The 25,134-nt window shown below is 52.8% G+C and overlaps 3 protein-coding genes and 1 non-coding gene across 18 annotated transcripts in view; 1 reads left to right on the top strand and 3 right to left on the bottom strand.

The window, feature by feature from the left end:
- ZFHX3 (zinc finger homeobox 3) overlaps positions 1-6,175 on the bottom strand; it is a 511,657-nt gene extending 505,482 nt beyond the window's left edge. For all 4 annotated transcript variants that reach the window (XM_040707006.2, XM_046899383.1, XM_046899384.1 and 1 more), the window contains exon 1: positions 6,104-6,175. The gene's annotated coding sequence lies outside the window, so the exon portion shown is untranslated. The remainder of the gene's footprint in view (positions 1-6,103) is intronic.
- A 99-nt stretch (positions 6,176-6,274) lies between these two features.
- Positions 6,275-11,558, top strand: PSMD7 (proteasome 26S subunit, non-ATPase 7). 2 transcript variants are annotated; one of them, XM_015292690.4, is made up of 7 exons: positions 6,275-6,422; positions 7,078-7,169; positions 8,530-8,622; positions 9,482-9,579; positions 9,829-9,909; positions 10,285-10,376; positions 11,074-11,558. In XM_015292690.4, the coding sequence occupies exons 1-7, from the start codon at positions 6,349-6,351 to the stop codon at positions 11,510-11,512; spliced, it is 969 nt and encodes a 322-aa protein (XP_015148176.1). In that variant the 5' UTR covers positions 6,275-6,348; the 3' UTR covers positions 11,513-11,558. The 2 variants fall into 2 exon arrangements, with proteins under 2 accessions (XP_015148176.1, XP_046755622.1); XM_046899666.1 differs by having other exon boundaries at positions 6,334-6,581.
- A 1,020-nt stretch (positions 11,559-12,578) lies between these two features.
- WWP2 (WW domain containing E3 ubiquitin protein ligase 2) overlaps positions 12,579-25,134 on the bottom strand; it is a 31,670-nt gene continuing 19,114 nt past the window's right edge. For 7 of the 11 annotated variants that reach the window (NM_001039260.2, XM_046899520.1, XM_015292592.4 and 4 more), the window contains 16 exon segments: positions 12,579-13,852; positions 14,053-14,125; positions 15,149-15,245; positions 15,336-15,440; positions 15,546-15,666; positions 16,093-16,233; positions 16,319-16,452; positions 17,133-17,292; positions 18,312-18,400; positions 18,494-18,565; positions 18,673-18,751; positions 18,997-19,125; positions 19,343-19,424; positions 20,727-20,781; positions 22,270-22,444; positions 24,025-24,114. In NM_001039260.2, coding sequence (NP_001034349.2) covers positions 13,753-13,852; positions 14,053-14,125; positions 15,149-15,245; positions 15,336-15,440; positions 15,546-15,666; positions 16,093-16,233; positions 16,319-16,452; positions 17,133-17,292; positions 18,312-18,400; positions 18,494-18,565; positions 18,673-18,751; positions 18,997-19,125; positions 19,343-19,424; positions 20,727-20,781; positions 22,270-22,444; positions 24,025-24,114 — 1,702 coding nt within the window. In that variant the 3' untranslated portion in view covers positions 12,579-13,752. 11 annotated transcript variants of the gene reach the window in all.
- On the bottom strand, positions 17,667-17,761 carry MIR140 (microRNA 140). Its single transcript, NR_031453.1, has one exon. It is a non-coding gene; the product is annotated as a microRNA 140 (primary transcript).

Raw genomic sequence — 25,134 nt, 5'->3', positions numbered from 1 at the left:
GCACACTTGAAGACTTCACTCTGGATCACAGAATCATAGAATGGCTTGGGGTGGAAGGAACGTCAAGGACCATCAAGCGCCAACCCCCTGCCACAGGCAGGCACCGCCAACCTCCATATCTAATACTAGACCAGGCTGCCCAGGGCCCCATCCAGCCTGGCCTTGAACACTTCCATCTACAGATCCATAGAAAGGGTTGGCAAGACTTGTGCTGTTCCACACTTCCTTCATCTGACAGTACTGCTCTATACCTGCCCTGTTCTAACACTACAAATCTGACCTGCCCATGGTCAAATAAAGCCCCATAGGGCAGATATGCCTCCAGTCCTTCTGGTCAGGGTTTTCATTCAGGTAACATCATGTTAGAGAGCAATGCACAACTCTGGTATGAGATCAGCCTGCTTACAGCATGGTTTTTCTTAAAAGTCTGTCTACAAGGGGAACCAAGAATAAAACCAAAGAAACAGCTACTGTCCAAAATGCCTTGCAAGCCCATCCATCACACCCTGTGTACCTGGAGACAAACAGGTTCTGCTGCAGTACTGCAGCTGTATGGGCATCACAGTGGTGCTGTTAAATACAAACAAGGTTTAACGCTGCTGTCTTTTTCAAACTCATTCTTCCATATGTTCTGACAGCAGCTCGACTGAAGCCAAAGCTTCAAGCAAAACCTTAACTAGTTTTAAGCAAAGAATTAGGATTCTATTACTCAAAGTTACATTAAAAAGTACTTTCTGTAAACCTGTTCTCCTACACTTGTTTTGAAGGTGTCTGCGCAACAGCACCGGACAGCTGAGCACAACTGGACTTGCTGCTTTTGCCAGTCAACTGCCCAGCATCCAGCAGTGCTTTCTCACCTCTGGAAGAGACCAGAGGTGGCAGCACTTATAAATAAAGACAGTTCTGTTTGTTCCATATATGTATACACAGTCAGACTCTGAGCCCTTGCTCGCATTTACTCTTGCAAGGCATTCCTCCCACACAGCTGTGTCCATTAATGAAGTATCCATACAAGTCATTGATTTTTTTTTTGTATAAACAAAAGCATTCTCCCCCCCCCCCCCCATCCGCTCACATTAAAGAACAGCCTTCAAAAAGTCACTCAAACAAGTTTAGAAACAGATGAAATAACAAAAACTTGCAAAGTAGCACTACACCTACAGAGCATGGCTCTTTACTGTAAGTAGAGGACTTTTAATTCCCTCCTAATTGCAATTTTGTAAGCTTTGCAGAGGTATATGATCACATCAGTTTAAAAACAAAACAAAAAAGCAGTGCTACACTAAAAGAAAAATTAAAAAAAATAAAAAATGTGAAAAAATAAATCATACAAGAGTTTGCACTGGAAAAAGAGCTGGCAAATAAACCTAAGTTGAAAGCAAGTTTCTTTCAGAAAGTCTGTTTTTTCCAGATGCATCATCAGCATCTGCATGTTAGCAATTTTTCATTATTTATAAATGGAGTATTAGAGGAACACAGCCAAACTACAAGCCAAGAAGTCCAACGCACATTTTTAAAAATAGGGAATGTGTCTTGGTTATAGAACAAAAGAACTCATTTTATCACTTGGCTTTACCGCTTGAGAAAATGGCTCCTGGTGTGCTGAGCGCCATGATAAATGTGCCCCCTCCAGATCTTTATTGCCCTTGTAAATCAAAGGACTGACAGCAGTTAATAAGAAAGCTTTTGAGTGGTTTTGAAGTTTTGCTTTGTACAAATAAAATCTCATATTAAAGAATTTGCTGGTCCTCAAGGTGTGGAAAAATGAGTACGACTGGAACCTGTTCTGCATTTTTTAACTATTTGTTTCCACAATTGAAAAGAAAACACATTTTAGCAAAAGTAGCAGAATAAAGTAAGTTCTGAAATTGCTGTACCGAAATACAAAAATCAGAGTCAGTGGTTAGGTGTTAAAAACATCTCCGGCATTTCTATACCCTCTGATTTCTGGACAGAACCACAAAAATTATAAGTGCACAGTATCAAATCTGAAGGATTTTTTCCCACAGATTTACATTAGATGTCGACAATTCTTCTACAAGCAGTTTAACTGTAGGAAGTGCCAATTCTACATGCAGAAGTAACTGGCCAAAATTCCACTGTGATACTATTTGTAGAAGGATAGGATTATTATTGGACAACCCACAGATATGGCCAAAAGGTTTTAAATTCAGCAACAGCAACTACTGTGATATTTGCAGCTGACCCAACCACAGTAAGCAGCCCGAGTGTTCCTTCTAGATGTGCTTTTGTAGATGTTCCACAAGGAACCAAATAAATGACTGCAACACAAATATTGAAAGATCAGATTGCAAAGAATTGTACAGATCAATTTACAATTACAGACTAAAAGTTTATTTTAAGAAATCTGGCTCTAGAAGAGACACTTGGAATAAGTGCTCATTGCTCTGATTTGGAGGTCTTCAGAAGCAAACTGATACTTATTTTGAAGTTTGGGTAAGTCCACGCTCTATGGCATCATGCTTTGAGCTTACAGCATCAGCATTTCATTGAATTATAGTTTAACTGAAGCAAATTAGAACTACTAATATTGTGGCAGCTTTCTCTTTTCCTTCCACAGCCATTCCATTTCCTTCCATTACCCTTTCCATTCCAGGCAGCATCATTCCTCCCAAAACACAGTCTGGTCAGGGAAATCTTCGCAGGAAACTACAGTGATTTGGACAAAGCTAAACTTATAAGGAAATAAATATTTCCTGTTTGAGCTGGTAACATAAAGACATTAGACCCATCAATAGTTTGTTGCATAAAGAAAGCTTCATTTCTCTGGAGTGGATTTTAAACACATTTTAAACGGCATCTCAATGCAAATACATTCTCATGGGTGCAATGTCCCCACTCCCAATTCCTCTGTCTAGAGAAAACAACATCGGAATGTTCTTTACAACCAAACAAAGCCAGAATTAAAGGCACACATTAAGAAGTGTCGTTTAGGAGGAGGATCCAAAGCATCCGGCACCAATACTTCCCGGCTGGGAGGATCCTTTGTAGCTTCAGCCCCAAGGTTGTCCCTTACCACCAGCAGGCACTGGAAAGCTACAGAGGAAAAGCAAGTCGGGCAGAAGCATCACTGCCTCCTGCACAGCTCACCCTCCTCCCTACATCACGGCCTGGCCTGCCTGCACCCCCCAGCTGCACTCCGCCCTTTAGGAATGCAGAGAACCCTCTGCTTGGGGAAGGCTCAGCAACCAAACCCTCTTCCCCAGGGACAGGCTCCTGATGGACCAGCAGCAGCACCTGGTCCTTCTCTGACAAGGTGGAAAAACACACAAAGCAGACAGCAAGTCGGGAGGGTGTGAGCTATGGCACAGCCATCCAAGGCTTCACTCCTGGGCCTGACGAGCTGCAGTTAACTGCAGCATGCTGGTATTTTCATTTAAAGCACAGTAGTGTTTTTAACTCTCACAGCTGGAAAGAACACCTAGAAACACAAAGCAAATGCATTCTGTAAACACATGCCTTCCCCAGCCTATATGTGGTCATCAGGCGCTTCTCTGATTCTACAGCAGTCATCTCCATTTATTTTTTCTCCTTACTGTTACAAATTCACGCTGCCCTTTGGCACAAATAATTGAAGGTAGTAAGGAGCAGGAGAGAGATAAGGCCACTATAAGTGTCCCTCAGCCACATTACCGGGGCTTTGTTAAGGCAGCATTAGTCAAATTAGAAAACAGCTGGCAAAGAGGTACTCCATAAAGCCATGGCTGACGGCTGCCCAGTGAACGTGCCCCTGTGCTAACGAGCACCTAGGCCCAAACGTGATATGGGGCATTTTACTGAATTAAAAAGCATGTTCTGAAGAAACACTTCACAGCTTAGAAAAGCCTACAGAGACATCCTTCTATGTCACCAATAAGCATAAACCTGCACTTAGGGAACGCCAACATCTTGCAAACCAGAACGAAGAGAGTAAGGGCAAAAGGTGAACTCCAAATGAAGTGAATTCAGAACACTTGTACCATTCAAGACTGAGATTTTCTGCCAATTAACTTTCTTTTAAAATGCAGTCATAACTGACAGTAACTTACATAAGCAATGGTGGGATAGCTGCTGAAACACAGTGTAGGTCCACCTCCACCAGCAGCACAAAGCTTCTCTGCCACTGACATTTCCCTTGAGGTTATTAAGGTCTTTATTACATTAAGACCAGAGGTTCCTTTAACATTTCTAATCGTTGATTTTACTTTTGAACTATTTTTTGACAATTTTTCTTAAACTGAAAAGTTATACTTGAAAAGAAGGAAAAAGCCCACCAGCAGACGGCGCGATCACTCGGCCCATTCCAGGAGCCTCCCCTCGCCAGGCCTGCCGCTCGCTTACAGCAGAACCTCTCCAAACTTTGAGTTTCAGATCAGCAATCATCAGTCAAATCATAAATAAGTATTGATGTTTGCCACTCCACAGTTAAATTACTTCAAGCATCGATGCAATCAACTCATTAGCTGCTTTTTATTGAGCACCAACATTCATTACTTACTTCTCAATTCTTTGGTTAAGCAACATATTGCCTGTATTCCCAGTCTCCATCTACCAGCTGATTAGCTCAATAATACTGATAATCTTCTCAAGTCAAAAGAGCTGGGAAGGGAAGTGACTGAAATCCCTATGAGCAGACTCAATTTACTCCTTTTGTGTATAACATCAATACACTAAACTACCAGCAATACAATCCGGCAAATGAAACTTCAAACATGCTAAGTTAGAGAGTAATTTTAACAAAAAGTCACAGCAGGTCATTAAAACGCCCCTTAATTGTCTCTAGATCATACTCAGTTATCCTTCAACAACCTTCCTGGCATGCTGAGACTTTAAATCTCTTCTGACTGATGTAAGAATCAAGAACAGAATTGAAGTGCGATTGTCACACACAGTCTGAATGCCAGAGGTCAGAACAGCTTACCGGTATGCAGGCCCACCGCTCCAAACTTTATATCTTTTCTGTCCCTCGGTTATTGCTTGACATGATTTAACAACTAATTCCTTATTTAACGATGTCAAAGGTTTTTAGGAAATTGACTGTATTTCACCAACGATATATTTCTTCTTGATTACAGAGCGGTTAAAATGATTTTAAACCAAGACAGCAAAATAAAGCAGTAATAAAATCAATAGAAGGAATGTTTTAAGCACCTTTTATTAGGTAATGGCATTTAAAATATCCGTAGCTTGTAATGGCACTTAGGATATGCCCAAAAATCAATGAGCTAAATTACTTATTGAACTAGTTAATTTGAACATTGAGTTTTATATGTATATTGATAAAACAAGCTACGGGAACGCCGGCTGCGTTTGAGTTCCGCGGTCAGAGCGCTCCCTCTGCTGGAGGAAACCTCCAACAGCCCCGCCGAAATTCTGCCTGAGGAGCATCGCGAAGTCAGCGCCGGAGCGCGTAACGCCCGGAGAGCGCCACGAGAGGGCCCTCCTCGGGCTGCGCTTCGCGGAGGAGAGCGGCCGCGGACAGCAGCGGCGGAGCGCTACGAGATGCCGAACAGCAACGCGGCTTCACCCGGAACGGTGCCACGTGGGCAGGGCGGAGAAACACGCCAAAAAGAAACACGTGGGAAAAGCGCAGAAATAAGGACCGGCATCGAATGTTTTCTCAAGAGTCCAACACGGAAGCCCGGGGGAGACTCGGGCAGAGCTGACACGGGCCGTGCCGAGCTGCGGGCGGCCGCTGCCCCGCGGAGCGGCGCTGGGACGGGGGCGGCCTCGTGGCGCGGCGGGCACGGCCGGGCTGTGGAACGGGAAGGAGTTCTTCTCCAGCAGCGGGGAACGGCCGGCACGGAGTGCCTTGAGCAGCTCACGCCCGGCCGATGAGATTGCCTTGCGATAAAAACCGACCGCTCGGGGGGAAGGGCGGGAGCTGAGCCACGTCACGTAGCTCCCGCAGGTACGGGCCCAGGGGCGCGGTGCCGCGCAGGAGATGCCGCCACGGCTCCGTGCGGCCGAACCGCTCCCCGACCCCGCCACCAACAAACGGCCCTAAGGCCCCCCCACCTCCACCAGAGACCCCCTCAGAGCCCCCCCAAGACGAAGCCCGCCCGCTCCGCCCACCTTCCTCCTCTCCAGGCCCGCCCCTTACCTCACGCCGCAACGACGCCACTTCCCCAAGATGGCGCCTCGCCGCCGGTCGCGCGCACCTCCCCAAGATGGCGGCGCCCTCATCGAGCGGGCCCGCCTCCCGCCGACCTTTTCAAGATGGCGGCCTGGCCCCGCCCCGCCGCGGGGCAGGCTGGGAGCGGGGCCTGGCGGCGGGGAGCGGCCTGCGGCGGGCTGGGAGCGGGCTGACGGCGGAGCGGGGCCGGAGCGGGCCGGGCGGGGGGCGCCATGCCGGAGCTGGCGGTGGACCGCGTGGTGGTGCACCCGCTGGTGCTGCTCAGCGTCGTCGATCACTTCAACAGGTGGGGCCCGGCCGGCGGCGGGGCCGCGGCGCTGAGTCACGGGCCCGGGCCGCGCCGCGCCGAGAGGGACGCGGGGCTGCGGGGGGGCCGGGGCCGGGCGATCGCTCGGATCGACACCCCGAGGCGGAGGAATCGCGGCCCGGAGCGCGCTAGGGGGGGGTTCGTCCTCGGGAGGAGGAAAGCGGGCGCTCGGACGGCACCGGGCCGCGGATGGGCCCTCACGGCGCGGGGAGTTCTGCGGGCGAGGGGAGGGCCTGGAGCCCCGCCGCTGTTTGTGCCTCAGCTGCCGAGCGGGGCCCTCTGACCGGCGGCGGCAGCGCCGTGCCGCCAACAGCTCTGCTGTCGCGCAGCCGCTCGTGCGGGCACGGGGCAGCTCGGAGCGCGCCCTGCACGCCCCGCCGCGCGCGGACGGAGCGCTGCGTGGGTCCCCATTTTGCGGCACGGTGCCCTCCTCGGCCCCGTGCGGCGCGCCGAGCGTCGCTGCGTTCCGAGGTTTGGTCCCGAGGGCACCCAGGTAGCTTTTTGTTAAGAGTAAGGCCGCAGTCGGTGACCAGCAGTCGCAGTGCCCCTTCTTCTGTGCTGCCCGTTGCGGAAGCAGCTGCCCGGCTGTGCGTGCGGGGCTGCGGTGTGGGCGCTGACGGCCTTTTCCCTTCAGAATAGGAAAGGTTGGGAACCAGAAGCGTGTGGTGGGTGTGCTGCTGGGCTCCTGGCAGAAGAAGATCCTGGATGTGTCCAACAGCTTTGCGGGTGAGTTGGGTGTCCGATCCCCATTACGACATGATTTAAAGGCTGCGCTGTATGTTTGGTTCCTAAGCCGCCCTGCCTGGTTCCGGGTGCTCCTTTTGTACAGATCAGCCTGTATCAAACTCTAGGAAACCTTAGGAAACCTCTGCCTTAGGGGGAGCTGGATTGGGCGATCTCCAGAGGTCCCTTCCAGCCCCCATGATTGCGTGATTCTGTGAAACTTAAGTGCCAGCTGCCCACTGTCAGAAGTGCCCCATTGGAGCCTGTCTCGCCCTGCAGCGCTGTGCAGTGTGCCACGTTCCAGCAGCAGCTGTAAATTTCTTTTGAAGCGCTGCTGAATGTTTTGCTGCATTGGACGTGCTGACCTCTGCTGAGCGCTTCGTGTCTCAGCTGGTGGAACACCTCGCTGCTCAGTGCTCGTGTGGCTGTTACTGCTTATGGAAAGATGTCATCCTCAGATTTTGTCCAGTTAAAGCACTCCTTCCTCCTTTAAGCATGCTGGTGTTGAAACCATTCCCTCTTACGTACTTTCATGTGATATCAGGAGTAATTTTTGGACACAGGGCTCTCACTGTCCCGTTTGTGTTGGTTACATCATTTCCTCCCCGGTGGGACTGCTCTGTGACAAAGCAGAAATATCTCTGTTTATTTATGGAGTTTCACAGTTGAAAGGAGTTCTCCCACGTGATGACTTTTTTCTGTTTTTCCTTGCCATTTTTGGAGGATCTTTTTTTCCCTCTGAGTTGAGAAGAGGTTTGGGGTGGTTTTTTTTTTTTTTTGGTACTACTGACAGCCTTTCAACTTCGAAGCTGTAATATTCCTGTACATCAAAATGCTGAGAGCAGTGTGTTCTCAAGACCAGCAGTGTGCCCCTGTATACATGCTAACTGATAAAATAACTCATCCTTTACTCAGGGGTAACCGTCCTTCCCTAAAGTGCCTCTTTATGTTCTACTATTCTGTAAAAGCATTGATGAAATGCATCCTACAGTGAAAGCTCCTTTTGCTCTTTGTTGATCAACAAACTGCAAAGTCTGCTGGGATCCTGTTTATCATATCAAATGTGTATGCATACCATGCAGGTACTGTTGTGTAAGGGAGAGTTTCCCTCTGACGCTTTGATGTTGGCCACGAAGGATAACTTTCAGAATGCTTTGCATTTTATTCCTCAGTTTTAAAACTGTTGGCAATTAGGAGAAAGAACTGCACTGTAGTTTCGCCTTTGCAGTGTAACATTGCAGAGCAGTTGAAACTGATTAAGATCCAATTGCCCTTCGCAGCCAGAGCTATCCTAAAACACGTGTTTCTATAAATACTTTTAGTCAGAAAATTGGTTTCTTAAATATTGACTTTTTATTTCCAGTACCTTTTGATGAGGACGACAAGGATGATACTGTGTGGTTTCTAGACCATGACTATCTAGAGAACATGTATGGAATGTTTAAGAAGGTCAACGGTAAGTTTGGGTTGCCTTGCAGTCATGGATACACAGCCAGAAACTTTTAACTTTGTCCACATGAGAAGGTGCATTCATAGCTAAGTAGGAAATGATGTGTCCAGGTAAGAAGCCTATCCATGCTAATTCCTTATGTGGCTTCACTTTTGCTAATGGTTTTCCATGGATTAATTTGTGCAAGTAGTTTGTGTTCTTAACACATTCACTCATACCTTAGTAATACCTTATTAATTTTCCTGACAGCTCTGTATCTTCAGAATTAGTTAATTTCAAAAATGCTGCTATTTCTAAAGAATTACATATTCTTCTCTTCGATAACTTCTGTGCAGATTTTCCTTGAAATTGTTTTTTTTAATGAACAAAGACATATTTTGTTTTTTATGTAATATTTACAAACATGACAAACTTATGTTTTCAGTAATAATTCTATTACTCTTCACTACTTCATTTGAGACATTAGAGCTGAATGTTTGGTCCTAACTTCAATTCCCATGAATCTTCTTTGCCCTGGGAACAATTTGAAATGGTTGAGACATTTGTGAAACAGTTCCTGTTTCTAGAACTTTTGTAGCCTTAGATGTCAGAGTTGCAGGTTGACGGATCACTGTATTATATGAATTACTGCATTATATGAAATAGTCTAGTTTAATTAAGAACTTTGCAGTACAGTTATTTCTGTACAATGTCTTCATCGCTAGCCATGTCATTGTCTTGCCTCCTCTGATTCATTTTCCCCTGCCTTATATTCATCTTTTGCATGCATCACATTGCTCATTTGCTAATTCAGTCTCCACCCAAATACTTTTGTTGTTGTCCTGCTACACAATTCTGATTTAGAATCCTTTCTGGTTTTGCTTAGCTAGAGAAAGAATAGTTGGTTGGTACCACACAGGCCCTAAACTGCACAAGAATGACATTGCTATCAATGAACTGATGAAAAGATACTGTCCAAACTCTGTAAGTACTGTGCTTTGTTTGTTTTTCTTTCTCTAAATGGTGGACCTGGGAATCTTTGGCGCCTACCTTTGTAATTGTTGATACAACTTGTTAAAAAAACTTACAGTGAAGTATTTTAAACAGCTGTAGATGTCTTATTTCAATGCTTGGAGTTATCACCTCTGCATAGCCTATAGTGCGAAGGTATTTTGTTCCAGTCCTTGAATAAAACCTGGTATTCTATAATGTTTTTTTTTGTTTTTCCATAAGGTGTTGGTGATTATTGATGTGAAACCAAAAGACCTGGGACTGCCCACAGAAGCTTATATTTCAGTTGAAGAAGTTCACGATGTGAGCACTTAAGGTTTTTCTGTGCCTTCCTAGGAAAAGGGTTTCCATTGAAAGACGAGTGTTAGAATGCCCGTATGTTCAAAAGGATATACATCCCATGGCACTCATTTGCCCTCTGCATAGGTGATGTTGCATTCACTGGTGAGGGTCTGTGTGCTTCAGTCCTGACACTGTTTTGCCCTAATTTGTCCCATTGCCTCTTCTTGATTCTGTCATGCAAACGAGACTCAGTTCATCTTACACTGCTTTGGCACTGTTCACATTGCCCCTCTGTTTGCGGGTGAGCCGTTAGTACTGCCCAGTCCGTCTCTTTGTACCTGTAGTCAGCTGTGTGCACAGCCTAACCCTGTCTCCTTGTGTTTGTGCACCCCAAAGGATGGCACTCCAACCTCCAAGACATTCGAGCATGTGACTAGTGAGATCGGAGCCGAGGAGGCAGAGGAAGTTGGTGTTGAACACTTGTTACGGTAAACACCTTTAAGATGAGAGCTTTCTTGTGAGACTTGCACAGCAGGGAACGTGGTCCATCTGGCATCTCCCAGTGCCAGCTTCCTGGAGGAAACGCAGAGCTTGTGAAACATGCTGCTTACATTCTAAAAGAGTGTGTTCTCTTAGCAGTCTTGCTTGGCATGTTCAATCGTTGCTAGTGAAAAGCGTAACTGCCCACTGAAACTCCATTAAACGATGACAGCTACATTGTCGTCGTTTCAGAGCTTTGGAATATTGTCGATGGTTTGGAACATCTCGGCTCCTGCATACATTGCAGAGCAGGACTGAGTGGGAGCATGGCTGCTGGAGCTGCAGCTGACGAACTGGCAAAGCGCCAGCCAGGAAAAGAGCAGTCACCTCATACAAACTCACAGCCTTTTCACCTGCTGGAAATCCTGTTGGTGTATTTCTTTCTGTCCTTCTAACTGGTGTTATTACTACTATTCCAAAGACAGCATTTCAGCACAAAAGCATACAATGACCTATTTTAGACATACTTTCTAATGTAAATCAGTTTGATCTCGTTCTTTGACTTGAAGCGTTCTGTTGTGCTTCATCTGTTCTTGCAACTGTTGTTCTTTTTAAACAGGAAAGACCTCTTAGTGAATACACACAGCTTGTTGATGAGTATGCAGCAAACGTTCTAACAATGAATCTTTGTTCCGCATGTTTCAGAGACATCAAGGATACCACGGTGGGCACTCTGTCCCAGCGGATCACAAATCAGGTCCATGGCTTGAAGGGACTGAACTCCAAGCTTCTGGACATCAGGAGCTACCTTGAGAAAGTAGCCATGGGCAAGCTACCCATCAATCACCAGATCATTTACCACCTTCAGGATGTCTTCAACCTGCTACCGGATGTCAATCTGCAAGAATTTGTCAAGGCCTTTTACCTGAAGACCAATGACCAGATGGTGGTAGTTTACCTGGCTTCTCTTATCCGCTCGGTGGTTGCCCTGCACAATCTCATCAACAACAAGATTGCCAATAGGGATGCAGAGAAGAAGGAAGGACAGGAAAAAGAAGAGAGTAAAAAGGAGAGGAAAGATGAGAAGGAGAAAGACAAGGAGAAGAGCGATGTCAAGAAAGAGGAGAAAAAAGAGAAAAAGTAAAATGTGTAGTTTTTTTATTTGTAAATTAAAAAATCTTGTAAACTAAGTCACTTTGCTGCTGGGTTCTTTTCCTTTGTACTGGTAAGTGCTCAGCTTTTTGCTGCTTTGATACTCGTTGCATTCATTATAACAAGGCTGTATGGATGGACTCAAAGTGGCAGAAGCTGCCACAAGGAGAGAGTTGCTGTGGTCTGGCTGTAGCTGGTGGTGTATGGGATACATCGAGGGTGGGCTGAGCTGTGTCAGTGCCTGGGGCCAGGAGACAGCAATGCATCCATAGCAAATGAATTTGTGGGGGTGGGCTGTGCCGTACTGGCAGCAGTTTCCCCACAGTGCAGCACAAGTATAGTCTATTAAGGAAATAATAACCCACTGCAAGTGCTGCTGAAAAGCAAAGTGATGGCAAAATTACAGGATGCTGGCTGGCACCCGGTGGTGTGAATAGCAGGCTGCTTTAGTTCTGCTGTGTTGGATTTTTTTTTTTTAAACCAAAAGCTGCAATTCCCAGGGATGCTGTTCTCGTGTGACCGATTTCCACTGCTGCCTCAACTGTCAGCATTGTGCCCCAGCACCACACACAGCATGACGGCATCCAAGCCCCAGTGGCACCACATCCCCGTGAGGGCGGTGCCACCGTGCTGTGCCAGTCATACCCACCCCTCCCGCCCTGGCCGCAGCCCACTGATTACAGGGGACACATTCATCATGGCACCCAGCTGTGGGCACACAGCCACAGCACCACAGCCAGCCAGCCATCCCAGAGCCATTTTTAACTAAGCATGATTACAGGCTGGGGGAGGCAGGCAGGCGCTGTGCCCAGCCAGACCCTCAACACAAGGAAGGCGCCTCCATGTGCACACAGAAAAACAGATGGAATGTATGTATGTATTCATGGAAACCAACCTAGAGGCCAGCTCTGAGCAGAGCTGTCTCTGCTCCTGAAATGGGGGCATGGAGGGTACCCCATGCAGTCCGCCTAGACCAGCATTGCTCAGATCTGCACCCAAACCTCCAGCCCCATCCACAGGGGGCTGTCCCTGCACTGACACCAGCCAGGGACGCACTGTGGCAGCTGCTTGTCTTTTATTGCACAAGAAATCGGCATCACTGAGGCAGGATGGTGCAGTACAAAATGCTCCAGTTACTGGTCAGAAGCTATTTCAGAGCTTTGTATCCACGATTTCATTTATGTACAGATAGACACACACCAATGCTTGCTCACCAGGGCCCTGTCCTAGAGCCACAGCCGGGACACCACGGCCCTTCACCCAGTGTACAACAGAGCCATGGGCAGGGCCTGATCCTGCCCTTACCACAGCTCTGGAAGCTCCTGGCACAGCACAGGATGGGGGTAGTTGAGCCTTGCACAAGCTGCAGAGCACCAGCTCCCAGCACTGGCTTTAAATACCCAACAGCACGGCTGCACTGCACACTGGCAACTCAAAACAGTAGCAAAGTGGAGCATGGTGCCAGGCCCAGCCCTGCCTGCACCCACTGCAGGCACCCCAGTACTTTGCTGGGAGCAGGATAGGGCCCAAACATTTGTCTTTATGAGCACCTGAGTCAGCTCAAGAGCCACTTCTCATCCTCAATGTATCTACTGAAACGCCACAGAAAGGCTGAAAATATGGGGGTTGGGGGGGCGGGACGACAGCCTACACCTAAACCAGATCTCGCTTAACTAAGCCTGGGAAAAGCCCCAGCCTGGCTCCTTAAGTCAGGGCCAGTCCATCGGTGGCTCTGTGCCACAGGGGGAAGAGCTGCGTAACTGCTACAGGGAGAGGGGCAAAACAAACTGCGGAGAACACAGGGTTTGGCTTCAGCGCATCAGTCAGAAGCTGCTTGTGTCCATTTCCAGGTGCACAGTGATTTCCCACAAGCAGGGACAACCCCACTAACACGGAGCAGCCTCTGGGACAGGGAGTGCAGCCCACAACCCCATGCAGGACTCGTGTCCCTCAGTGCCCCAGCGAGGGGACGGGAGCTGTGGCGCACACTGTGTGCATAAGGCTGGGTTTGGCTCTTCCTCAGCCCCAGGCTGAGCAGGGCCGGGCTTTCACCCCCACTTCCCCATCCCAACCTTCAGTTTGGGCTGGGAGGGACTCGTGGACGCTTCCCCAGGGCTGTGTGTGCAGACCTCGCACAGAAACAAGAGAACAGAATCAGCACGGCCCGCACCATCCCGCAGGCAGCAGTGCTGTGAGCACCGCCGGAGCTGCTGGGAGAGCAGCAGGGCTCCATCACTCCTGGCCAAAGCCTTCCGTCTCCTCAATGGCATACAGCAGCTTCTCCTTCAGCTGTTCGTAGCTCTTGTAGGGAGGCAGATCCAAGCGGTTAAAGCTGGTGAGACAGGGTGTTGTGAGCGGGGCAGGGAGCCCAGTACTGCCGCCACCCTGCTCCCCACCGCAGGGTCCCCTCCCACAGGTCCCCCCCAGCAGCTCCATCCCATGGGGGAAAGGCATACAGACAGCCAGAGCCCCATGCAGCCCCACAGGGACACCACCGTGCGCCCCACGCAGTGTCACACAGCAGCCACTCACCATGTATGGCTCCGAGGCAGCCACGTCTCTTTGCCAACTTTATCGATGCAGAATTTCTGAGGCCCATTGCTGCCTGTTAATGACGAGCACAGCTGATTTATTACATGATCAAGAGCTGGAAAAGAACTCTGACCTGGCCCTGCAGCCAGCAGAGTGCCTTAGCCCTACGATCCTACAGCATGTGGGGGCACAAACCCAGAGCTGTACTCAGAGCCTGTTCTGAGCCCTTTACAGAGAGGACGAGCATCCAAAGGAAAAGCAGAACAGTGTTCTCCAGAGCACGCAGTGACACAACACAGAGTGCAAAGCAGGTGGTTCAGCAGTGACCACTGAACTGCACATCTGCAGAGCCACAGGACCAAGCAGTCTGTCTGCTCCCTTCCAGGGACCTGGCTCAGGAGGTCTGAGTCTCTGAGGCTGCTTTTAACAGATGGTTAGTCCTGGACAGGCTTCAGGAGGCTGGAAAAAGGCTGATATAGCAGTAAGGATAACCGAATGGGTTAAGTTAGCTGGTATACATCAGTTCCAGGAAAACAGTGGGCAGGCTGCTAGGGGCCCCAAAAAGCAGCAAATTAAAGGGCAGGCACAAAGTAATGCCACACTATGGTTTTCCAAAAAAGGGGTTTCATAGCTCAAAAAATGAAATAAAAAACAGAATCACAGAATCGTAGTGGTTGGAAGGGACCTCAAGAGATCATAAAGTCCAACCCCCTGCTAAAGCAGGTTACCCACAATAGGTCACACAGGTAGGCATCTAGACAGGTCTTGAATATCTCCACAGGAGACTCTGCAACCTCTCTGAGCAATCTGTTCCAGTGCCCCGTCACCCTTACCTTAAAGACGCTCAAAAAAACCACTCAAATCTCATTCAAAATGAGATTACAAACTGGGCAGACAAAGCTAACTGCAGTGGCACAGTTCACACCCAAGGAATTTGTCTCAGTACAGCACCAACCAAGCACACTGCCTCACTCAGATGTCAGTGCAGCTGCATCACTGCCCTACTGGAATGGGAACGTGAACACTTGTCCACAGCAACCAGAGCCAGGCATGGCCACCATCCCCCTCCCTGCCCAACCTTAGCGTGGCCACACACCGATGAGCTCTGCGAAGCCCCCGACAGGCAGGCGGCACGTCCCAGTCACAAACTGCAGCAGGCGGATCCTCTTCTCATTGTCCATCTCCTTCACCACCTGCAAGCACAGGGAAGCGGATCCCCATCACCCCACAGCCTCAAGCAGTGCCCGGCCCCGAGCGTGGCACATGAAGGCTCTGGGGCTCACCTGCCAGAACCACTGGATCTGTTTGCTGTTCTTGGTGTAGTGCCGGTAGATGGTGTTCTTCTGCCAATCGTTCATGTCAATCTCCTGCATGCCGCACAGCATCAGCTGGGAATGGAGGACAGTCAGGGGATGGAAATACAGCCCCACGTTCACGCTTCACACACACCCCATGGGCACCACAGTGGCCTGCCTGGGGCAGGGCCTGCTCACCTCCAGCTCCTTCTCATCAAAGTACCGCAACCATTCAAGTGGCACCACTTCATTGAAGCCATCCAGGAACGCCTTGGTTTGCTCCTCCACACCCCGTGTGAACCTCCAGTCCGTCAGCAGCCTGTGAAGGCAGGCAGAGGTCCATGGGTGACACCGGGGCTCTCCCCACCATCTTTTTCACCCTTCACGATTCCACGATTCCCTCCCACTGCTTCCCAGCCCACAAGCAGCAGAAGGCTCTGAGTATGGAGCAGTCATCATCGAGTGACCACCAGCAGCCCCACGGTGGCCCCAGCAGCCCCGCAATACACAGGCCGGCAAGCAGCGTGGGACGAGGAGAGTTGTTGCACCCTCTCTCCCCTCTCCTCTTCCCTGAGAGCCCTGGCAGCCGCCCAGACCACAGGCAGCCAGACCGCAGTGCAGCGCCACGCCAGCCCAGGCTTGTCAAAGCCACGTAGCCAAGGAGGGGCCACGTCCCCAGCCCCACGCTCCCACCCAGCGCTGCCCCGAAGCCAGGTGCCCAATGGGGCATCAGGACCGGACTCACATGATGTACTCCTCCTTGTTCTCCTCTGTCACTCGGATGCTCTCGCCGCCCTCCTTCAGCTCATGGGTGGTCACCTTGCCCAGAATCTCCATGTCCTGGATGAAGTAGAGCTCCAGGCCGCACTCCTCCAGGCTGTTCTCCCTGTAGAGGGCACCGGGACGTGAGGGGCCACAGGAGGAGCACTGCCACCCCCACCCCGCACAGCCCTGGAGCGTGAGGCACTCACTTGGTCCAGACAATGGAGTTGTAGAACTCTGGATCAATGGATTCCAGGTCCTTCAGTGTGGGCCGCTTGTTCAGCATCCGCTTGTAGAAGGGCAGTGTGAAGCCGGTGTCAATGAACTTCCCGTGGTACAGAGCCTACAGAGTGCGGGAATAGGGGGTAAGGGGGACCAGGATGGGCTCCTCGCAGACCAGGGCTGGAACCACAGCACGGGGCTCGCAACCCTTTCCCTCCCCACCAAGAATTCCACTGCATCTCCTTCTCCCCTCGCAGCTCAATTAAGAGCACTTGTTTAAACAGAGCTCTGCGTGGCTTCCCTGAATCCCTGGCTTCCAGGAGCCCCAAGGCAAAGGCAGCCAAAAATAATGCAGACGCTTGTCTAGAACAGCCCAGTGGTGAGTAATAGTCTGGAGTTTTATTGGGATCCTGCGAGGCGCGGGGCAGGGCAGGGGGACCTGGGCAGGGCACAGCATTTTGGGCAGACCCTGCCCCATCTGGTACCACTGCAGCCTTGTGCCCACCAGGCCCTGGGAAGGGTGAGAACAACAGGAGGAGCCAGGCAGGGGCATCTGGAAAACCTCACGCTGCTGGAGCTAAAAACAGCCCCGGAGCTGCAGAGCCGATAGCACCGGGTGGCAGCCAGCAGCCTGGAGGCACAGCTCCAGGAAACCGCGACCCCAGCCTCATGGCCAGCCCCAGCCCTGCAGCACGTCACCTCGTGCTGCCATGGCCACTCTCCTCTGGGCACACACTGAGCAAGAAAGCGCTCAGAGGGGATGACCCTGCCAAGCAGAGCTCCCCGGCCCCGGGCTCTTACCATGGCAATGAAGCGGCCGATGAAGCGGAAGTAGGTGAGGTGGTCAGGGTTGATGGAGGAGGCGGGGTTGATCTGCAGGCAGTAGTTGTTCTTGCCGGCATACTCGAAGAGGCAGTACATGGGGTTGAGCACCTCGTGGGACAGGAGGAAGAACCACTCCCTGGGCAAGAGGGACAGTGGTGAGCAGACATCAGCACCTGGGGACAGCCCCACGTCCTTGAAGCACAGCTGCACAGACAGTGCCCGGCTCCTTGGGATGCGGGGCAAGCACTGAGCCCTGGTGTGAGTATTGGGCAGCCCAGGACCCAGCCGCAAAGTGCCTTTGGAGACATCAGTAACAAAAATCTAGCTGCATGAATCCAGCCTCTCAAATGTGCACACATGCCTGTGCACATACATACAGTGCCCACAAACACCAGCTATCCTTCTCCACAACCCTCTCCCCCACCCCAATTTCCCACTCCAAGCAGTGCAGAACAGGAGCAGCCCCTCACTCTGCTCCCCCGCCGCTGGCAGTCCTCGGACGCAGAGGCAGCCCCGGCATCCCGTCCGTGGTTCTACCCTGTGGTAGAACAGCATGACGTAACCTACCATAGGGTAAAACCACTGGCAGGACACGGAGAGACGCAGGCAGCAGGAGCCCTGCCCACAGCCAGCAGCAGCATCACTGGGAAGGAGGAGGTGGGGAGCACACTGCAGCACAGGTTCTGGGGCAGCAGAGGCAGTACAAGCCCACCACTGAGCCTGATACCCAAGGCAAGCTGGCCGGGGGACAACGGGAAGTCCCTCCAGCTGGAGGCACAGCAGAGTGCCACACAGCACCATCCACTGGGTAGATGGTAGAAGCCAGCAGTGCCACATTTGCCCTGGCACACACTGCCCATCTCAAGAAACACCAGTGCCTGTCTGCAGGACAGGCTGCAGGGAGAGGAGGCAGCCCAGCCCATCACCTGTGGCCACTCTGTACTGGGAGCTGTAGGAGAGCCCAGCTGGACCCCCAGCCCTCCCTGTACAAGGGATCAGGGAGTGCAGTGCCTTCCCAGAACTCACACTGTTCTCACCTCCTCTGCCTGAGCAGGCACCGCAGGAAGGCCAGGAACCCTGAACCCCGCTACCAGAAGGCCTCATGCCATGGGGGGCTCACCCTGCCCTACAGCAGACACGTGGCCCCACGCTCACCTGGCGATGCCGCCGTAGTCCAGGCCCTCCTCACCGCGCATGATGATGTAAAGGCGGCGCCGCAGGTCGTAGGGCTTCATGTTCATGATCTACAGGGGGGGCAAGGAACACGCCACTGTGGGACACTCAAAGGGGGACAGCCCTGTGCCACCCAGGGTTCTGCTGGCCCCACACCCCCTCACCTGCTGGAAGGAGTCCTCAAAGAGGGTCTGTCGGGAAACACTGATCTTCACATGGCTGGGCAAGGCATTTGACTGCAAGGCACAGACACGAGGCCGTGTGTGGGCTGGCGTGGCAGTTCCACACCACCAGCCCACCCATGAGCCCTGCAGGCTCAGCAGCCCTTGGCTGCGCTACTCACGTGGCAGAGGAAGCGGAACTGGTGGTACTTCCAGCGAAAGCTCCGGTCATATGCACCTGGTGATCCACCCTGCTTGCTCCTGCAAAAGGAGCGCCAGCAGGGGCTCAGGGCGCGGCTCCAGAACATGCTGCCATGCTCACAGGTGGAAGCTGACCCCTGCTGCATCCAGGGAGCTCTCCTCCATACAATGCAAGGCCCTACACTCACCTACACCCAATGCCCAGTGTCCCTGCCATAAAATCCCACTCCGCCCACCCTGCACTGTGACCACGCAGGCAGACAAGCTGTGAACGAGCGACCCCAGCCCCAGCTCCAAGCACATACCCAGACTCAAATCCTGGCCGTGGGTCCTTGAAGGTGGTGGTACGTGTATTGTGGTCCACAAAATAGCGCACACCTTCATTGGTGTACTTCATCTCCCAGCCAGGTGGCAGGGGTGGCTCCTGGATCATCCTGTAGGTAGAGATGAGGTCACAGCACTGCCACCTGGGGGGGTCTCTCCCTGCTTCGTGCCGCTCCCTCTGGAGACTGCCTCGGACTTTTGCACCTCCAGCACCATGTTCTCCCTTCTGGCTCCCCAGCCTATGTGGCTCAGCACCCTCACAACCACATTTCTGTGCTTGGTGCCCCAGCATAGGCATCACCCCCTGTTCTTCCCATGGGCTCCTACCCCTGTGTGCGAGGGTCTTCCCACTGTGTGGTCCGCGTGTTGTGGTTCACGTAATACACCCGCGCGTTGTCCTGTCTCTTTTCTAGGAGGAAACAGAGGAAAAGCAATAGCCAGAGCGCCGCAGGCACCAGCGGCCCAGGAACAGCCCTCCCCTCCCAGTGTTTGTCAGATCCCCCCTCTCCACCTGTTCTGCCACAGTACATTTGGAAAAGGCAGAATTAAAAATGAAAATAATTATTTTAAAAATTACATTTTTTTGTCCATGTGCAGAAGCTACAGTGCCTCTGGGGAAGGCCCAGTTCTCCAGGGACCCCAGGGGCACCCTGCTGGGGGAGTGACTCCAAGCATGCTTTCCTGCAGCCCCGCTGCCTGCACGCACGCACACACTCCCCTCTCTGTTGCACACAGCCATAAAATAAACACTGTGTTCACACCAGCACCACTGTTGCCCACCGCTCTGCGCCTGCTCTGCTTGCTGTGTCCTCATCACCACGTGTGCCTCCAGCATAGCCCCACTCCATGCTGGGAGGAATGCTCTGCACGCACTCCATCTCCTCCCTGTCCCCCTTGCTCACTCTCAGGCTGTGGGAGGGAACATGGTGATGGGACATTCCTGCCCTCAGCCCCACAGACGTGCCAGACACGGTGATGGGGTGCTCTTGGCTCTAGCTGCGCCAGGGACCCCATCTACCTGCCCAGGTGCAGGCACAGAGATAGGGCAGCCCCCCACACCCTAGCTCACCCTCCTGCAGGGATGCCTCCCTCAGGATAGGGGTCCTCTGCATTCTACAGATGGTACCGGGGCCCTTTAAAACATCGTGGCACCCCTCACCATCCCTCAGCTCCCATTAATGCCACCTCCATGTCACCAGACCTTTACTGCTCCGATTGCCGGCCCTCACCAGCTCAAGTACACCAAGGTCCCCTCCACGCTCCGGATGTGGTACAAGGACAGCAGCAGCACTTGGGACATGGGGACAGGGCTGCCATCCTGTTGTGCCCGGGGGTAGGGCACCCAGGGGCACTGCGTGGCAGCAGGCAGAGCTCAAGGGCTCCGGGTGAGCAAGGAGTTGGATCCCTGTTCTCTGCCCCAGTCCAAAGAACAACCACAAACACTTCTGCATTCAGTAGCTGAGAGAGAGAGAGAGCTGGGAACTTCTCCAGGAAAAGAGAAAAAAGGAGGAAAAAATGGGAAAAAAGCTGGATTTCAAATCAGAGAAGGAGCTAACCATGGGCAGACAGCCCCGCATACAGCAGAGCACGGGGAACGCTGCGTCCCCAGATGGGGCACACGCTGACGCAGGACGGACACAGAGACACACGGAGCATCTTGAAAGCAGCGGGGCAGGGCAGGGTGCAGGCAGGTGAGGGGCTCTGTACTTACCCCAGCCAGGAGGAAGGGGGCCGAGAGGATCATTGTCGGATGGGGCGCCGGACGGCTAGAGATGAGAGGGGGCAAAACACAAAATAAAAAGCAGGGCCAGGAGAGGCGGGAGCAGTGGGGTGCAGACGGAGGGGAGCCCACAGCGCTGCTTCCCACTCGCCTCCCATTGGCCCACAGCTCCCAAAGTAAAAAAAAAAAAAAAAATCAAAAAAAAAAACCCAACAAAACAAAACAATTGCACGCTCAGGGGGCGTTAAAAAAAAAAATGAGGGGGGGAGGGAAAGCACAACCTAAACAGAGGTTGGGGGCAACACGGAGAGCAGTGGGACCGCGTCGCAGCTCCAGATGTGCACGGCCGCTCAGCTCCCACTGGCCCGAGCGGCTCTCCCCAGCAGATACACCTCCAGCCTCCTCCAAGAACCACACACAAGAGGGAAAAAATATCGCAGGCCTTTCCAATGAAATCATTCCCACAAGCCCTGTCCACGCCCAGCGCTTCCTGGCGGGGCCCACACCCCCCTCCTCCCGGGCAGCGCAGGGCCGGGATGCGCTCACACTGAGGGCACATTCATGGCTGCGCAGACAGGCGGCTCCCGGCGCCCCCCCCTCCAGCAGGTCGGGGCCGCACAAAGCACCTTTCTTGTGCCGGGCGGGCGGCCTCACCCAGCCTGAACCAGGGGGTGCCCCAGGCACTGCGCCCTGGTTTGCTTAGCCCACAGCTCCAGGGACGGAGGCACAGCCTTGGCAGCCGGTGATTCAGGGCAGAAGGAGTCTGGAGATGACTTTGGGGTTGTAATAAAAAAGGCCTTTTCATCGCACCTCTTGAAGCCCAGCCTCAAGAGAGGGATCGGCATCCCAGCCCGCCTCCATGGGGATGGGGCACAGCCACCACTGGGGGTGCCGGGCTCCCCTGCCCGCCCAGAATGGGTACTGGTACTCAGGGGCCAGCCCAGCACCCTAGGGCTGCTCTGCAGTGCACTGGGCTGGAGCATCTTACACCTCTCAGCTTCTCCTCTTGCACCGGGATGAGTACAGGAGAGGTCCTGGCACAGCACCCTCAGTGCACGCAGTATTGCTCCCAGGCAGTGTGCTGTGGGGGGCCCCTACTGCAGCACAGCCCAGAGGGGTTCTGCACCGCCAGGAGGGGAGGCGGCCGCTGGGGCCAAGAGAGCAAAGCAAAGCACAGAGTCCCAGCGGAGAGGAAAGCAGAGCAGGAGCCACCACGGCTGGCAGGAGAAAGCTCAAGTCGAGAAGTACAATCGTTTCATCAGGCTAAATTTGGAGCGCGAGTCCCTCCCTCTGCACTTCACAGAACACAGCCAGGGTGAGTCGCGCAGTGCTGGAGTGGCTCCAAGGCGCCTGGCAGGGAAGCCAGTAGCAGATCACAGCTGAGCCTCAGCAGGAGCCCCCTTCTCTGCTCCTGACCACAATGCACGGGGCCACGGGAGTGCAGCGCCCTCCACGGGCAGGAGAGATTGCCCAGCTGTGTGGGCAACAATGCCCATGTCATGGGCACCCCGGGTACACAGCCCCCAGCTCTCACCTGGTACAGGAATCTTTGGCTGAACTGCTGCATGGCTCCTTGCAGCTGGCTGCGCTGGGACTGCCACTGCTCATAGTTGCGGACATACTCGGCCGTGGGGCGCTGCCACGTGGTGGTGCGGGTGTTGTGGTCCACGTAGTAATAGCGGCCTCTGGGGTCCACGCGCTTTTCCCACCTGGAAGCACCATGGGAAGATGTCACCACCTGTCAGTGGGAAAAGGGCTCCCTGGGCACCTGCAGCCCTGTTTCAGTGCTCTTAGAGCCGGATGCCCCCTTCTCCAAGGGATTCCACACCCTACTGGTGAGCACGCTACTGTGCCACCTCTCTTAGCACTCCCACTGCTGCTGCTCAGACCCCAGCACACGGCACCACGCTGCTGAACAGCCATTCAGGAGACAGAGGCACACCTCTGCTGAGAGCGCTGCAGCAGCAAAGGACAGCGGTGACAACCAGCACAGACCCAGGTCGCACCTCACTTTCAGGTCACACACCACGCAGCTACTCAGTGCTACCACTGCGTGAAGGCACAGGGGCTCAGAAATGCTCCATGGGATCGGCACCCTCCAGAAACATAGGTGAGAAAAGCAGCCTCCAAGGGAGGAATACTGAGTGCTCCTGGGGCTGGGGTCCCCTCTGGGGACTGATTTCTCCTCTCACACTGACAGCACGGGCTGGCCTCCCACACTCACTCTGGCTCCTCTCCCAGGATTAAGCACTGCCCTCCAACACAGGGGCTCCATTCACAGCTCCAGAGCAACCAAATTCATGCTGAAAGGGTTCCTCAGCACAAGGTGAGCCCTGCCACGAGGGCATACAGAATCCCACTGGGACCTGGGGCAGCTCTGCTCCAAGAGAAGTGAGGCAGTGCTGCCGGGCACCACGAGGGAGAGATGCAGTACATGTGCTCCCAGGAAGGCTGGCACCTGGCAGAGGCGAGGCACCAAGCAAACACCTGCACTGGCACAGGATGCCTGGAGAGCTGCGGGTGCCCATCCCTCGAGGTGTTCAAGGCCATGAATGGGGCCCTGGGCAGTCTGAGATGGTGGGGGCACTGAGCCCACAGCATAGGGCAGAACTGTGGAAGCTGTGAAGTCCCTTCCAACCCAACCATGCTGTGACTCTGATTCTAGGATAGGAAGGAAGGAGCACACCTGGGGCCCTCCCAAACCTGCCTTTTCCTGGGAACAGCCTCCCTCTGAACACCAGGCAGCTTTTAAGCTGTTGGAAGACCAGCAAGTGGCAGGGAGGGCTGCAGGAATCACAGCTCAACTGAGGGCAGCATGTGAGCACAGGGACCCAGAGCTCCCAAGACTGGTTTGTATTTCACGCTTGCTGCTGCGCTGGCTGTGAAGCACTGTGCTCCTTCCAGCCGTGAGCTAACCCAGCCCAGAGAACAGCAGCTTGGCTGTACTGTTTCTGGGGCACAGAGAGGAGGTGAGAACTCAACAAGCTTCTGGAAAATGCACGGGCCCTGAGGGCGACATGCAGCCTGCATGACCTGAGGACTGTGTAATCCTGCAAACGAAAGGATGACCTCCCCCCAAAATACAAGTACTGCAGAGATCCTCCTGTAGGTTTCACAGAGCTTCGCAGCATCATATATGAGAGAACAAACACACACCAGGGCAGTAGGAACAGAGGCCCCTCTGAGCAGATGCAGTCCAGCTCCAGGCTTGGGGCATACGGCACGTGTCTGTGTCCAGAGCTCAGCCCTCCCACCTCACCATGCCTCACAAGTGCCCCAAGGCCCTTACCCCGGCGGGAGCGGCCGTTCCCACGTGGTGGTCTTGTTGTTGTGGTCTACATAGTAGACTCTACCATTTGGCAGCTCCCGCTGCTCCCACCTGAAAGAGACAATCACAGTTGGTATGGGCAGGCAGCGAGCCCAAACCTCAGCAGGACAGAGCCCAAATCCTGGCAGCAATCAGAGCCTGCTGCCCTCCACGCCTGCACCACACAGCTCCAGCACTGGGCAGAGCAGCTCCAGCAGGAGACATGGAGGAACACGTGCTCAGCCAGGGCTATACCGAGGGGCTCGGCTGGAATGAGCATCAGGAACCCAACACTACCCAGACGATGTATTAACCTGTAAGGGCTCCCCAGGGACCAGTGGGCCAATAGTAATTAACAGTCAACTTATTAGAGAGTTGCATCTGGTGGGTTAGTAACCCGTCTCCTTACAGTGCTTAGCTACAGAAGTTTAAGCTTTCTTTAAAGCCCAGTATGCCAGCAGGTCCACATGGCAGCTCTTTGGCTCGCTAGATACAGGGCAGGGCAGAGGTGCTGCAGCAGGCTGTGTGCTGACCACAGGTGTCGTTGGGAGCATAGATCCCTTACATCCTGCAGACAGTAGGAGAGTCAGTTACTTCACTCAGGTGCAGCTTTATGTCCTGTGTGTTTTTGTTTCGTTTCTTCTCATACATTTTTTAAAGTAGAGCCTTCAAGTTTGGGCTGGGGCTGTGTTTCCCTGGCAGCCCCACTGCTGCCAGACACCACGAGGATGCAGTCCCCCAGGGAACCCAGTGCCATGGGGGGCCCAGTCCTGCACAGTACTGCGGCCATTCCTCACCTCCATTCATTCATTCATGGAAGTTTACGCTCTGGCAAACACAGAGCCTCCGTGCAGCACCACGCTTTGTCAGCTCTTACTCTGCAGCACACAGCTGCCGACAGATCAAGTGCTCTCCTGCCACGCTTCTGCTCCCACAGGTCTCCCTCCCGATTCAATCTTCAGCCTCAATTAATCACCACTAAAAGCCCTGGGAAATTAACCTACTCACTTCTGTTGTGCTGGCAGCTGAATGGATGTGGGCTGGCAGGCCCACACAGTGCTCCGCAGAGGTGCTCCAAGCACCAGTGCCCAT

This window comes from Gallus gallus, chromosome 11 (assembly GCF_016699485.2).
Source record: "Gallus gallus isolate bGalGal1 chromosome 11, bGalGal1.mat.broiler.GRCg7b, whole genome shotgun sequence".
NCBI classification, from domain to species: Eukaryota; Metazoa; Chordata; class Aves; order Galliformes; family Phasianidae; genus Gallus; species Gallus gallus.
The sequence above is the reverse complement of the archived record's forward strand: the minus strand, read 5'-3'. Positions and strand labels throughout refer to the sequence as shown.

Coding starts and splice junctions, on each gene's coding strand:
- PSMD7 (XM_046899666.1), top strand. CDS start 6,349: ATGCCGGAGCTGGCGGTGGACCGCGTGGTGGTGCACCCGCTGGTGCTG. Junction 6,582..7,077: donor CCGGAGCGCGCTAGGGGGGG/GTTCGTCCTCGG, acceptor TTTTCCCTTCAG/AATAGGAAAGGTTGGGAACC. Junction 8,623..9,481: donor AATGTTTAAGAAGGTCAACG/GTAAGTTTGGGT, acceptor GGTTTTGCTTAG/CTAGAGAAAGAATAGTTGGT.